The following is a 14428-nucleotide window of genomic DNA, read 5'->3' as shown; positions in this document are numbered from 1 at the left end:
TTATATATTTTTACAACTGTATTTAAGAATCATATTTACTTATCATAAACATAATGTGACAATCTCATTCAACGCGCGCTCTTTATTAATTCTATATGAAAGTGTGGCATGTCATAATAAAATTAAGACATGAATGAATTGCATTCGATGAAATAAAAATTGTCTTCTAGAGTACCTATAATGTAATCTTTGGATAATTGCGGCCTTTGATGGCTCAAATTCAAAACAAACATTTAAAATTATCAAAACGGCTACTGGTACTTCACGGTAGCGGATACCTGCAAAATTGTCAAGTTTATTGACAACTCGGATTAAACACTGTTATATCATTTATTTCAAAACAAGATAAATATTTAATGAATAGTGCGTACTTTTCTATCCTCTTATGTTAACCTAGATGTCGGTATGTGACCAATATTTATATATTTGGTGTCATTATTTAAATTACCATATTATGTTACAACGTAAATCTTATTATTTCATCAATTGTGACATTACGTTTTGATATATGTAGTTGTCACAAATTATAATTGTTCAGTTACTGGTTTATTCAAATCATCAGATATGTGTTTTAAAGCACATATGAACGCAAATAAAAAAAAATACATAAAAATTTATGAACTGAGACATCTTACTGGTGAGTCTCTTTTAATAAAATGAATAATGATGAAAAGGTCCGTTAAAGTCAATTGTTGATAAAAAAAAAATACAATGTCAAATATTAAAAAAAGAAAAAATGTAAACAGGGATTTAATTAGAAGAAAGGATAAACGTTGATTCCTGTCGTTGAATGGCAATATCAAAAGCAGGAATTTTATATGAAAAGTAAAGTCAAAAAAATACTGAACTCCGAGATAAATTCAAAACGGAAAGTGCCAAATCAAATGGCAAAATCAAAAGCTCAAACTCATCAAACAAATGGACTACAACTGTCATATTCCTGACCGGGTACAGGCATTTTCTTATGTATAAGTTGGTGAATCAAAAATGGTTGTATTGCTAGCTAAACCTATTACTTGTATGACAGTCGAACAAAATTCCATTTTATTGACAACGATGTGTGAATTACATGTATCTCCTATCTCCTCGCGCGTTTTTGTAATAACTAGCACAACATACGACAGCTAAATGTACGAACAAATAGAATCTTCTGCTTAATAGTGTCATTGTAGCTAACCTTTAATGAAGGAAATAATTAGAAACACAATCCCTAGATTATCGTTTCAAAACGAAGTTGTTTACTCCTAAAACTGGTGTTGTCGTGAAATTGCTACGTAAGTATTAAAGTACATTGAGAATATTGAGATTATCTCTTTTGTCGTTAAAGTTTGTAATCAAAAAATTAAACAAAAAAAAAAAACCAACTCCAAGCAAAATTTGAAACGAAAAGTCACTTAAAAATGGCAAAAATAAAAGTTCAAACACATCAAACGGTTCAACAACTTCCAGTTAATAGATGAAAGTAATCATAAGACCTATCAAAAACTAAAAGTTGATTTACTTTGATCGATAGAAGGACCATACTGAAATCCATATTTACTTTTTTTTCAACTTAAGATTATTTTCTTTTTTCACGATAGATCAGGTAAGTATTGTGCATTTCGCAATTACCTACAGAGACAAAGAAGCCTTTATAAGAGATGTGTTTTGGATGGGATACGTGGATAGTTTCAGCCTGGTCATGGTAAAAAACGTAAGTAATACCAGAACCAATATGATAGCGGTTCTTAATCATATTAGTTCCTAGTAGGTCTTCCATAACCTATCGTAAAACAAGATAAAGGTTCCTGTAGCTTACTCCGACATTAGTGATCTTTTGAAGTTGATGCGATTCTCTCCGCTTTTCTATGTTACATATATTAGTATTCCTCGTCGATTTACCTTATTTATACATCGTTAAACTACCGTCTCCTTAATTGACCATGTAAAAACCGAATAATGAATGTATCATGGTCTAATTCTTCTTGGCATTCAACATTTCAATTTAATACGACGGTTACTGGTACCTAATGTTAACTAGGCTGTCCTTGATCCGCTATGACCCGAGGAAACATAAGTAAATGTTGGTTACTGTCATATCAATATTTACCTCTGTCACCTTAATTTTCTTATCCGTGTGTTTACTTTGATTATGATCAATATTTGTACATTTTGGTCAATTATTATAATTGACATATAAGGTTTCAACATTGCGCTCTTTAATCATTAAGAATTTGATGACAGCTTTTATATCAAAATTGTTATATTTAAACAACCACACTAAATCGTTCCAACAGCCATACTGAATATCAACACAAATGAAACCCCTACATGATTTTTTTTCTAATTGGTAAAAATTGTAACTAAAGAATCTTCGTTTGCACTTGACTAATTGATATGAGATTTTTAAGACTCTTTATATCTGCATAAAGAAAAAGGTTTCATAGATTGCAGACATTCTTGATTTTACAGTTCAAAAATATTGACGTTTTTATCAAAATAAATGAAATTTACTTTTTGAATAACAGAGTTCCACCATAATTATCCCAAGGAATGATTATCCCAAAAAAGTGATGCAGATTACTAATTTGCTTTCGCATTTCGGTCCGGTGTGATAAAATTTGAAGGAAATTTTGTAAATTTAGATCTCGACCCGTATAAGCAAGAAAAGTCTAACCGAAACTTTCGAAAATACAAAAAGTTGTATTCGAAACAAAACCGTTTAAATAATCTGTAGTTATATGTTGCTATTCTAAGAGGAATCAAGAGGTAAGTTAAATATGATGTTTTTTGTTTCTATAGGCACTATGTATACCTATATATCTCTACGTTAGTGATTGCTTTTATCAGTTTCAACATTCATTTTGTTTAAAGAGACAAAGTTACAAAAAGTATAATTTATCTTTTTCAACATGAATGTATTTATTTTGACAAACCGATATAACATTGTTCTAAATTAGCGTAACGAAGTTGCAGTGACATTATTTCATAATCTTTTAAATCTTATTCGACCAACGGTTTTCTTTTGTCAATTACCAACAATCTCACGCAAGCTTTTATAGACATATCATAATTATCAAATGCGGAAGTCCTATCAATTCAACGTTAAACAAATTGTTAAAGGTAACCCAAAACTCTTCTATAACAGGCATCTATAGAAATGGAAATTTACTGTATTTCACATGGTTACTTTTGATCCGTTAATGTTATCATTTCAATCCTGATATCTATGATGAGTTTATTTATTATTATTTTGTCGTCTCAATATTCACTCTCCCTATTCACATTCTTAAAAATTTCTAGAATCAACAAATTTAATCATGTAAAGTACGTAAAGATAACGTTGATTTATTTTGAAAAAATGTAATATGAATTCAACATTGACAAGTATTGCTTCTAACTTTTCATCATCAGTTATTATTTTAGAAACTGCAGTTATGGATTTACTTATCGAATGTTCATGAAGCCAGCTGAAACTGACATATAAGCTAATATATACGGGTAAAGACATATTCACCTACAGCGTATACTGTTTTCTAATTAGTTAACTTTATGTACCATGCAATCCATCGTAATCATCTCACAATTAATTGTCATATAATATTTATTTTGCAATCCAATTAAAACCTATATTTGAAACTTCATGTTACTTCAATCTGTAATTCAACATTTTAAACACACAGTTGGTACTGACAGAAATATTTCAAGTATTTAAAAGTCTTGCCATACAACTCAGTGAAATTCCACTTCGAATATCCTAGATGCATGTGTTAATGAAACAGCTACATTTGCAACATTGAAAGTGAATATGAACACCTGCAAGCATCCCCTCAAAATTTCAAAATGCCCCCCCCCCCCAAAAAAAAATTTTTTTTTTTAAAGACACACAATCTGTTAAATATTTCTATTTTAGAATTTCGTTCATGTTAGTGCTTACTTAATTATTTAAAAAAAAACGCATTATATAACATATGAAAGAGAAAGTATTATCTCATACTTTTTTAACCATAAAATAGAAGAAAGCAAAATCATACAGTTGCATCGAATCTATTAAATATGTGTTCATTAATGGGGAAAACTCATCTGGACACCTCAGTTTTATAATATAATTATCATATGTTACTTTCTGACATTTTGAAAGACAGTTTTTATCAAGTAACACGTGAGCTACAGATTTACAATTAATATCTTTAATCAACACCGGCATATTGGTTACAAGCATTGTAAATGATATTTTTGCAGTTTTACACCAAATGAAAAAAGCCTCAAAAAACTTTTTTTAAGACAAAATTCAGAAACGTAAATACTGAACTCTGATACCATTGACTTCTCGTGATCATTAAAGAAATCAAATTAAAAAAAACTACGCTACCTTTTGATTCTGATTTCGAAGGGTTTTAAAATGATCGTCCAAACACAAAGTGGCCGAAAATATCATCTTAGGGCTTTATACTTCCGTATCTGCGAAGGTTTGATGGAACCTTTCGATCTGTAGTCTTTATTTAATTTCATCGTTTATTAGTTGTATCGGTGGCGTTTATCTATTATTTTGATTTCCTTTGCAGATTTCTTAATTTTCGTATCTTTATGCAGAAAATGGCGACTATTCTCGAACACTGAGATCTCGAAAATCGTATAAAATTTTTATTATAGGCATTTATTTTAAACGTATCTAAAAATGTTGTCCAAGGATACACATCAAGTTTTTGTGATGCTTTGAGTCACAATATTAAATTAAAGATAAGGGTTCTTAATTAATAGGATTTGGTTGACAATAAATCTTACTTTGAGTTATAATCCCATTTGCTTATTCAACATTTTCATTCCATATTTTTTGTCCGTTCACTTTACTTAAAGGAATTATACTTTGATATATGAAAATCATATTCGGTAAATCTTTTTTATATTCACTGATAAATAGGAAATCTTCAATTCGTTATTTTTAGAAAATCAAATAAAAATCTTCGGATAAATCTGAAAAAGTTATTATCCGTTAAAACAAATCTACATTGCTGATGGTAATGGATCCCCAGAACAATGTCATACATTAATGTGTATATAAAAAGATATCGCGGTCAACCCTTAATAATACAGGAAACCAACAAAACCCTCAAATATCATTTTGAATGTCCATATCATTGTACGATCGTAAACAGAAGACACGTATATAATACAAGAGGTTAGAATTGTCCGGAATCTATACAACGTTATGAATACGTTCTAAAGTAATTATTAATTATATCTCACATCAAACCCAAAATTTCTACATTCCAAAATGTAAATATATACGTGTGACTTAAACAAGCACTCATTAATTTTTGTATTTTGGGAAAGGTATCTTTTCCTATATAAAATGATATTACAATAAACATATTTTCACTAGTTTATGTATAAAATTAACTTGCACATACATATATTCGTCCTTTATAGAAACTGTCTTTCAGGTGTTGGAGTATCTCCTCGTTGGTTAAGTTTAAAAGTTTGGCTAGATCGCTGACACTGCCTTCATTTGTCGACATTTTGATGCGCGGAAACTATAAGTATTTTCTTTCACATTTCAAAGATCTGAAAAAAAGAAATCAAATTAGGAAAAGTACTTTATAATTTTTTTAAAGAAAAAGTGATTTTTCTTTTGTTATACTCTTTCACAGACAACATTTTCTTTGTTAAACTTATAACAATTAGGACCGTAATTTTTAAACATAAATTGTTACATAGCGCTGTCAATAACCTATTCTGTATTGTAAAGTAACATACTTCATAATACAAAATTATGGCTTAATACTTCGTAGACTATTTTACCAACTGTGAATTTTTATTTCCATTTTAAAGTTAAGAAAAATAAAGTAAACGTTTTCATAAAGCATTACTTAATGATTCATCTGCTTTTTAAGATTCTTACCTTATTTATGAATATAGCTTTTTAAGTTACAGGAAAAATATCTCAATGAAACTTAATCACAATGTTTATGTTTATAAAATTAGGAAAATGAAAACAAAATCGTTAAATTGTTAAATTTTGTTGTAAAATTTAACATCTTCATTACCGTGTATTATCCTGTACATCCAGTTGCCAATTTTCTAATATGTGACAATATAATGCTGATTGACTTAACTTATAGTGCCTCCCACTATTGCAATTTTTATTTTTAGAAAATGTTTTATGGAGAAAAGTTTAAATATAGGTATCCGCCGCATACAATTAAAACAAAACGTTTAAAAAACGGTTTTTCCTTATTGGTTAGGATAACAGAGTCTTTCATGCTTGGTTGAATAACACGTTATCTAATTTTCAATAGATAAAAAGAATAAATCGACTGTAGTAACTAATTTGCAATGTTACGGTTATTGTCAATCTCGTTGTTTGAATTTACGTTAAATGAATCATGCTTATGCAGAATACAACATGTTTAAATATCAATATCACCTTTTTTTCAAAATAAACTGTTAAAAGCTATTTCTATTTTAAATTGATCATATGCCTACTACCGAATATTCTTCTATGTTTCATTTTATATAGATGAGCAAGATGATTTATCTCATTTAAGAAAAATATATATATTCCAAAATACTTTTAAATATGTAAGCACAGAAAAACAAAAATGCTAACCTCTTCTTTTCCTATACTTTCGATATTTCTGTTTTGCTAATCCATTTTAGTCCAAATTGTTTCAATAAAGATATTTATATATATGAGGAAGATGATTTATCTCATTTAAGAAAAATATATATTCCAAAATACTTTTAAATATGTAAGCAAAGAAAAACAAAAATGCTAACCTCTTCTTTTCCTATACTTTCGATATTTCTGTTTTGCTAATCCATATGCATTTTAGTCCAAATTATTTCAATAAAGATATTTGATGGGTAAATATAAGACGGTATTTCGAGTTGTATCAAATTACACATTATATAATCCAAGTATAACAATTACAATAGTGATAATTACTTAAAGTACTGCTTAAGAAGGTAAACATTTATGTTAATATCTCTGTCCGAATTAATTTAAGAAATACAACACCTGCATTCTGAAAATAGTAGCGCTTTGGGTTGAAAAAAATCATGAATTTTGTAATGGATATGCACCAAATAATTAAAGATTTAATCATAAGTGTTGAAGTCATTTTACAGTTTAAATATATCATAGCGGTCATTTTGCATTTATTAGTAGAGGAATCCGTTATATCCGGAAGTACTGTGGACCATAGTCATGGTAATTAGCAACCGTTGTCAATTAAGTACTGGTGCGACTTGCAGCAGTTTGCCCCTTGCCTAACTGAGTTGAAGACACATGGTAAACGTTTACAAACATTCTGCAAGAAGTCGTCGTCCAAGAATAAGCCGACCCATCCATTTGAACTCCAAAATAGAAATTTGACAGTAGTGTATCAATGGTACTTCATTGATTTGAGCATCCCCTTTACTTTCATGACATGTGTTTGTGGCATATGCACCAGATTTGCTCGAAACTCAAAGTTTGGAAAACTTCATATAATATAAAACGTGTGAGATCACAAAAACAAAACAAAATGTAAAAATTAACCAAAAGTGAACTTATCACTGAGGAATTTCGACCTTATCTCTTGTACAGCTACACAAGTTTAAAGTGGCACTAGCTGTCAAATTCATGTTTACCAATATTAATCAAATTCTCATATTTGATTAATAACAATGTAAAACATTTATCCAAACTATTAAAAGTCTAGAATAAACAATAAACAGGGCACTTTTGAAAATACGTAGCTTCGTTTCGTGTGTTTTTTTTTAGTTTAGACGCCATCTAATTAACCACCGAGTTGACCTCTAAAGTCATCCGATGACCATATAAGCGATGTAAACATAAATATAGATATCAATAGATTAACCAAACTCGTGATGTTGGATATTTCTAGGTATATTTAATTTTATATTATAGATGAAAATTAATGTTTATCATCGTTTTTACCTTACAAGAATGGGTTTTTTGTGGATCGAATCAGTCAATCAAATGATTTACCTTTGTTTAACTTTCGATGTTGTCATTTGTTAATTCTAAATAACTTTACACATACAATTCACGTGCTAATTCATCTGAAGCTAAGGGGTGAAATTAAAGTTCACATGAATACGGATTCAATAAGGTCAAATTATTCACTTGCAAGTGTGTTTTTTAAGCTTATTTTGACAAAAATGAATCATACTAGCTGTTTAAAGCGAATTATTAGTTTCCTATTTGCGTTTCATAAATGATTGAGCAAACAAAATAATATATTAGATTTTTTATATATCTCGTAGCAAGTGCCTCTTTAATAACTGTCAAAATGTATCAAATCGATCATTGACATGGCAACTGAGCTCAAGGTACTCTATCATACCAGTTGATGCATTGGCATAGTGTTTAAAAACCTATTATGGTATGAATTCCTAAATATAGTCAACACGTGTTTCTAAATCGTTTTTGTTACCTTATCTTTCAACTGTTTTCTGTTAAAGTGACTGATTAGTGTCGGAATGAATCAAAGAAGGGACAAGATACTAAACAAAATAAGTAAGTCTCAGAAAGACAGCCAGCAACATTAGAAAAAAATAAGTCTCATACTTCTAATACGCAGAAAAAAACACCAGTATAAGAACTTTCTGCTCCACGGGTGGCATCTTTCGAATTGGTAATTATGCAACAATAAAATGCTAAAGGGTTAGCAGTAATAGTGAAATCTTTATTTCAAGTTATCTTAAATGTATGTGTTTGCTTAATACCTACTGTATGATGTAATATATGCTGTGTATTAAATCCTTTCTAGGAAAAGTACATTGGATTAAATATATTTATCTATTAATACACATGAAATAATAGATGTTATATTTGTTAACTAGTATATGTATATAAACCTGAATGAATAGATGTTAAGTTTCGAAAGAAAGAAAAAACTTTAATGCAATACCTATATCAAATCTCCAATAAAAAAAATAACTTTAACTCTGTAAAATATTTCAGGGTAAATATTTAAGGTTGAAAATATTGGAATTAATATTAACGTATGCGTTGTTACGAGTTTCAAAGAATGCTAGGTTGCAGTATTAGGCATGAATGGTAATATAATGGGTGGTGCTGCTTCAAATGTTTAATGTCAATTTAGATTACAAGCTATATTTTTTAAGGTTGGTTCAGTATACATATCTGATTTAATTTTTTATAACACAAGGAAATATTAACAGATCATTTTATAGTATATACCTTTTTGTATATGGTTACACATATCTATTGGCCGTTTAGACCGAAGTGATCAATAAATGACCTGTTATGATATATCTATTATATAATAAATCACTTCTTCCCATTTTTATAACTGTGTTTCGAATATGTTTTTATTACAGATACATTTGTACTTGAAATTATTTGAACTAAAAATCAAAATTTGTATGAAGTGCATCAGAAGCGAACTAGAGAAAGTTAACTTTTTTTTACACGGCAACGTTTACGAAATTCAAAATAGATCCGAATAGGTATATGTCATTTAAACTCACTTTCTAAAACGAGAACAACTGTACTTGTCTCTTTTGCAGATGCCGTTTTGGTGGGATTGTTTTATTGATTATGACGATTTAGTTATCACTTAGTTCCGCTTGACAAACCTTTGATTGAATAACGTCTCTTACAAAATATAAGTAGAACTTGTATCAACTTTATTCTAATAGATGAGACCATAACCTGATATTGCTGTACAGTAGTGTTAACTGATGATAAATAGATAAATTTTCGTACCTATTGACCGTTGTGGCGACCTGACTGACTGGATATTCGACACTAAGCTTAAAAGAGGGACATAAGATACCAAAGGAACAGTCAAACTCTAAAATCTAAAATAAACTGACAACGCCATGGCTAAAAATGAAAGAGACAAACAGAAAAACAATAGTACACATGACACAACACAGAAAACTAAAGAATAAACAACACGAACCCCACCAAAAACTAGGGGTAATATCAGGTGCTCCGGAAGGGTAAGCAGATCCTGCTCCACATGTGGCACCAGTCGTGTTGCTTATGTGATAACAAATCCGGTAAATAGTCTAATTCGGTAGGTCACATTCATGAAAGGGAAGGGGATTGTAATTACGACGTAAGAAACATATCCGATATCATTTGTGAAACGGTTATTCCATAACGGTCAACCAACTCGTGATGGCGTCCGTAAAATTTACAAAGGGATGACTTCAACTTCACCATTTAGAACTCTTGGTTTAATAGCTTCCTTGTGAGCAGCAACCCTCTATCAAGAAAATCATGATAGGAAATGCAAGCACGGGAATATCGTATCATAATAATAAAGAAACAAGTCGGCAATTAGAGGGGCACAGTTTGTTCCCATTGGAATGCCGACAGTCTGTTGAATAACACGTCCTCCGAACGTAACAAATATGTTGCCAATCAAGAAATCAAGCATCTTTATAATATCAGTTTTAGAGAATTTTTTGTTTGAATCAGAGTGCTCCTTTACAAAGTAGAATTTATCCCTCCCTAAGACAAGATACTTGTATCTACGTTGGCCAATCTTTTTTATGAAGCAAAGCAATACCAACTCTTTCAATTTGTCTTTTAGTTTGAAATGTGGAATACTTGTGTAAAGAGTAGAAAAGTCAAATGTTTTAACACTATTACAAGATGAAAGAGAGTTAGAGTGTATGTACTCTAAGAGATCTTTGGAATTTTAAAGTATCCACATCTGATTCACGCCACCTCTAGAATAGGCAGTTTCACAATAAATTTGAAGCCCGTCTTTGATTGCTGATAAAATAGATGTTAATAATTTAGAAAGAGGTTTCGTGGATCACTTGGAAGACCCAGCAATATACCGTTGTTTTTAAGGACACTTATGTAGTTTAGGTATCCAATACAGTGATGGAAGATCCAGATCATCTTTGGTTGAAATTCAAAAGAAACATAGAACAGACCTATGATTATCCAGGATTTCCTCTTTGGTAAGTGTCGTGAGGGTATATGTTGAGTTTCCAAGTGAATTGTCAATACCTAATTCGTTTATCAAGCAGTTAATGTAATGAGTTTTACACACAAAAACGATGATGTTTGGGGCTTTATCTGCGGGGACAACAACATATTTGTCATGGAAGTAGAATAGGTGTTTTGCAGTATTATGGTCTTTAAGATTGACGTAGCATGGGCATTGATAGACCCATTCAGTTTCTTAATTCTGATTTGTTAGCTTCAGACAGGGAAGTAAGTGTCGTTCCAAAAAGAATAATCTACCACAAATGACAAACATCTAGTTATTAATTATCTTACTGCTATCCCATATTCCTCATATAACATTCTTGAAACGTAATCTTATTTATCGCGTAATATAAGCTCATATTTTAACAAACCGAAAAAAAACAGCAATGCGGATATTAAATATTAAATTATTCAATGAAGTCTATTAATTAAAGAGACATAAATTACTGCACTATGAAAGTGGGTATATGTTTTATTACACATCTTTAAAAATGATACTACGGCATATAACCGTCGTCAGACTTGTCCTTTCTTGAAAAGGCAGTCTGAACCGGTGAATAATAATCAGTGCAGCTGTTTAACACTTTTTAAAAGAAAATGGAGCTGCAGTTCCCCTCATGCAAATTTGTCTTAATATATTTGGCTTTTCTAGTAAGATCACATTTTAGTCTTCTTGTGGATTTTTAAAGACGTAGTACACCATTTGTGTTCCAATTTATGTATTGACTTTTCCTGATAAATAATTAAGTAAAAAAGAATGCCTTGGACGCATTAATTTATAGAGTGTTATTTTCACATCATTATGAAATTATTGACATGAAGTTATTTTTATCCTTTCATATTTGTTTGTATCGATTTATGTAAGGTATGATTACAATTTGCTATATTGAATACAAGTATATTTGTCAACAAAAGCAAATATTCACAAATGTCCACTTAAAACAGAGAAAAAAATATAATTCCTGAAGGATATTTGCACATACAAAAAATGCAGCAGATAAAAGGTGAGGGTTTCTATTTGAAATTTCACGTTCTCCTGTTTTGAATTTATACGATTTTTGTTAGCCTGAAATTCTCATTCTTGCAAGTTAATGTAAATAAATCATTATAATGTTTTTTAAAAGAATGCTATTTTGTTTTCTATTATCATTTTTTAACTTGTTTGTTATTTGTTAACAGTATTTCGTAACCATTTTAAATTGATTGAACTTAATTTTCTTTGTTCATGTTTTCTTCTATCCATGTGAGATCTTGTCAATGAAAAAAATCAAATACTAGTAGTTGGGATGTCTTATTTGCACTTCCTTTTCGAATACTTCGCTTTTGTTTCAAAATTAAATATGTGTGACGATTAAGTTCAAATAACGAGAGGAATGATAGAATAGTTAACATTCTTTTAAACATTTTAGAAATTAAGAAACCTTTTTCCCATGCGAAAACAATTGAGGGATGTCATGTAAAAAATCCCATTCTCACTCTTGCATGGTTTCTATATTTAGAAGATGATCATTTGATAAACACATAGTTTTTGTTAATTGGAAAACAATGTTACGTCTTCTTTAATTTTAGAAAAGCGCTATTTAAACCTAATTAGCTGGGATTCAGTAGTACATTCAGTGTGTAAAATTATAAAAATATTACATAGATCCAATGATATTGAAAAATTAAAAAGTTTTATATAAGCTTCGTATTTGAAATCTTCATACCAGATATTGACAGCCCTGCACCATATTTCTTTAAATTAAGAACAATAATGCATTGTACATCATGAACTTTCTTGTTGATTTATAACGAAAAAATCCTTCCACGTACAAAACAACAACCGCCTTCCCAAAACAAAATTACAAAGCGATTATTGCCATTCGACGTCCGAAAAATAAAGTAAATCGTCAAAAACGACGCAAAGGCAAAAGATGGAGGTTCTCTCGGTTTGAACGGTATTCTTTGCTATATGATGATAATGGAATACATATCTATAATCTTATTAAGTAAATTGTTGGGCATAGTGACTATATTTAGTCTTTTTAAGCAAGTAAAATACTAGCCACTAGGGAAAATAGTTTTTTTTGAAAAATGTACCAGTGTATAGGCTAGTAAAATAATATGATGCAAATATTGGTCACTACAACAAAAATCACCTTCTGATTTTCAGTATTACAGTTAGCTGTTTCAGACATGTTTTTCTACATAAAAAAATAGTGCAGAAAAATATGAATTGTATTCGTCCGTACTGCTATATATATGGGAAAACTACTTCAATGTGTTTAAGTTTCGTAGGTAATGTATTCGACATATAATGTAATTTCATAAAGATAATAAATTTGTTTTCGTAAAACAAAAATCTCTATGAGGAATTGAATGTACTAATCTTTGCACTTAGTTTATATTCAATCTATATATAAAAGAAACGATCTCGGTCTACAATAATGTTTTACATATTTCAAGACTGAAATTAAACCTATGTATATAAAAGCAAACGCAAAATGTATAATTAGTTTAAATTTAAACTAAAAGATAAAATCAAATTGAGACACCTTCTCCATTATGATGTGCATTGACAAGTACCTGTTCTATTGTATTGTCATTTCCTATTGTCATACTGAATAATGAAAAAAAAGAAACATACGGAAGCCTGTAAGGACTACATTAAAACAAAAGTACGTAACTAACAAACTACATACTACATACCAAAAATATAAATCGTTGGATATTACTTAAATCTAAAAAGATATGAATAAAAGAACCAAGAAGGAGATACCTTACGTATCTGTTGCAAAGTTTCACAATTTATACACAGTCAAATCCTTCCTATGATGGTTTTTGCGCGCACAGTCCTATTTGTGATTGTTTTGTTTAACCAGTTGAGGCATCAGTCAAGTTGCTATTGAATCATATGATTTCCTTACGTTCAATATGGGTATTTTAATCGTATATGTTGTCTCAGCTAACAAATCGTGTTTTTTTTAAATTAATTTGATTAAGTGCCTGAAGTCATCAAAAAGAGGACATGATACCAAACAAAGTTCGTATGTTATTACCAATACGCAGCTAAACAATCCCTGGATAAGCAGTTTCTGTTCATTTGGGGCATATTTCGAAATAGAAATTATGCAAACCAAATCACAACAAAGAGATAGCAGTAATCGTAAAATCTTTGGTTTTGGTATTTTCACTTCAAGTATTTTCTAACGTACCCCATTTTGTAATAGAGAGACGAAAAATACCAAAAGGGACCAATAAAAAGACAAAGCTATGGCAAAATTGAAAAAGACTAAAAGACAAACAACGTTTTCTTATTAAAAACATAAAAAAAATCTAAAGACTTAGCAACACGAACTCCACAAACACTTCGGGGGTGATATAGGGTGCTCCGGAAGCGTAATCATAACATGTAAAACCCATTGTAAGAAATTCTTAATATGTAATTCTTTCTAGAACAAACCATTGCATAAAATGTAT

The 14428-nt window shown here is 30.0% G+C and overlaps 1 protein-coding gene across 5 annotated transcripts in view; it reads right to left on the bottom strand.

Moving 5' to 3' along the window:
* LOC139519785 (chitin synthase chs-2-like) overlaps nt 1-14428 on the bottom strand; it is an 82570-nt gene that overhangs the window by 40581 nt on the left and 27561 nt on the right. For 3 of the 5 annotated variants that reach the window (XM_071312048.1, XM_071312047.1, XM_071312046.1), the window contains exon 2: nt 5391-5544. In XM_071312048.1, the coding sequence (XP_071168149.1) occupies nt 5391-5498 (108 nt within the window). In that variant the 5' untranslated portion in view covers nt 5499-5544. Of the gene's footprint in view, nt 1-5390; nt 5545-6026; nt 6122-6589; nt 6700-14428 lie in introns of those variants that run through there. The other 2 variants (XM_071312049.1, XM_071312045.1) reach the window with 2 other exon arrangements.

The sequence above is a fragment of the Mytilus edulis genome, chromosome 4 (genome assembly GCF_963676685.1).
Source record: "Mytilus edulis chromosome 4, xbMytEdul2.2, whole genome shotgun sequence".
In the NCBI taxonomy this organism is placed as follows: Eukaryota; Metazoa; Mollusca; class Bivalvia; order Mytilida; family Mytilidae; genus Mytilus; species Mytilus edulis.
The sequence above is the reverse complement of the archived record's forward strand: the minus strand, read 5'-3'. Positions and strand labels throughout refer to the sequence as shown.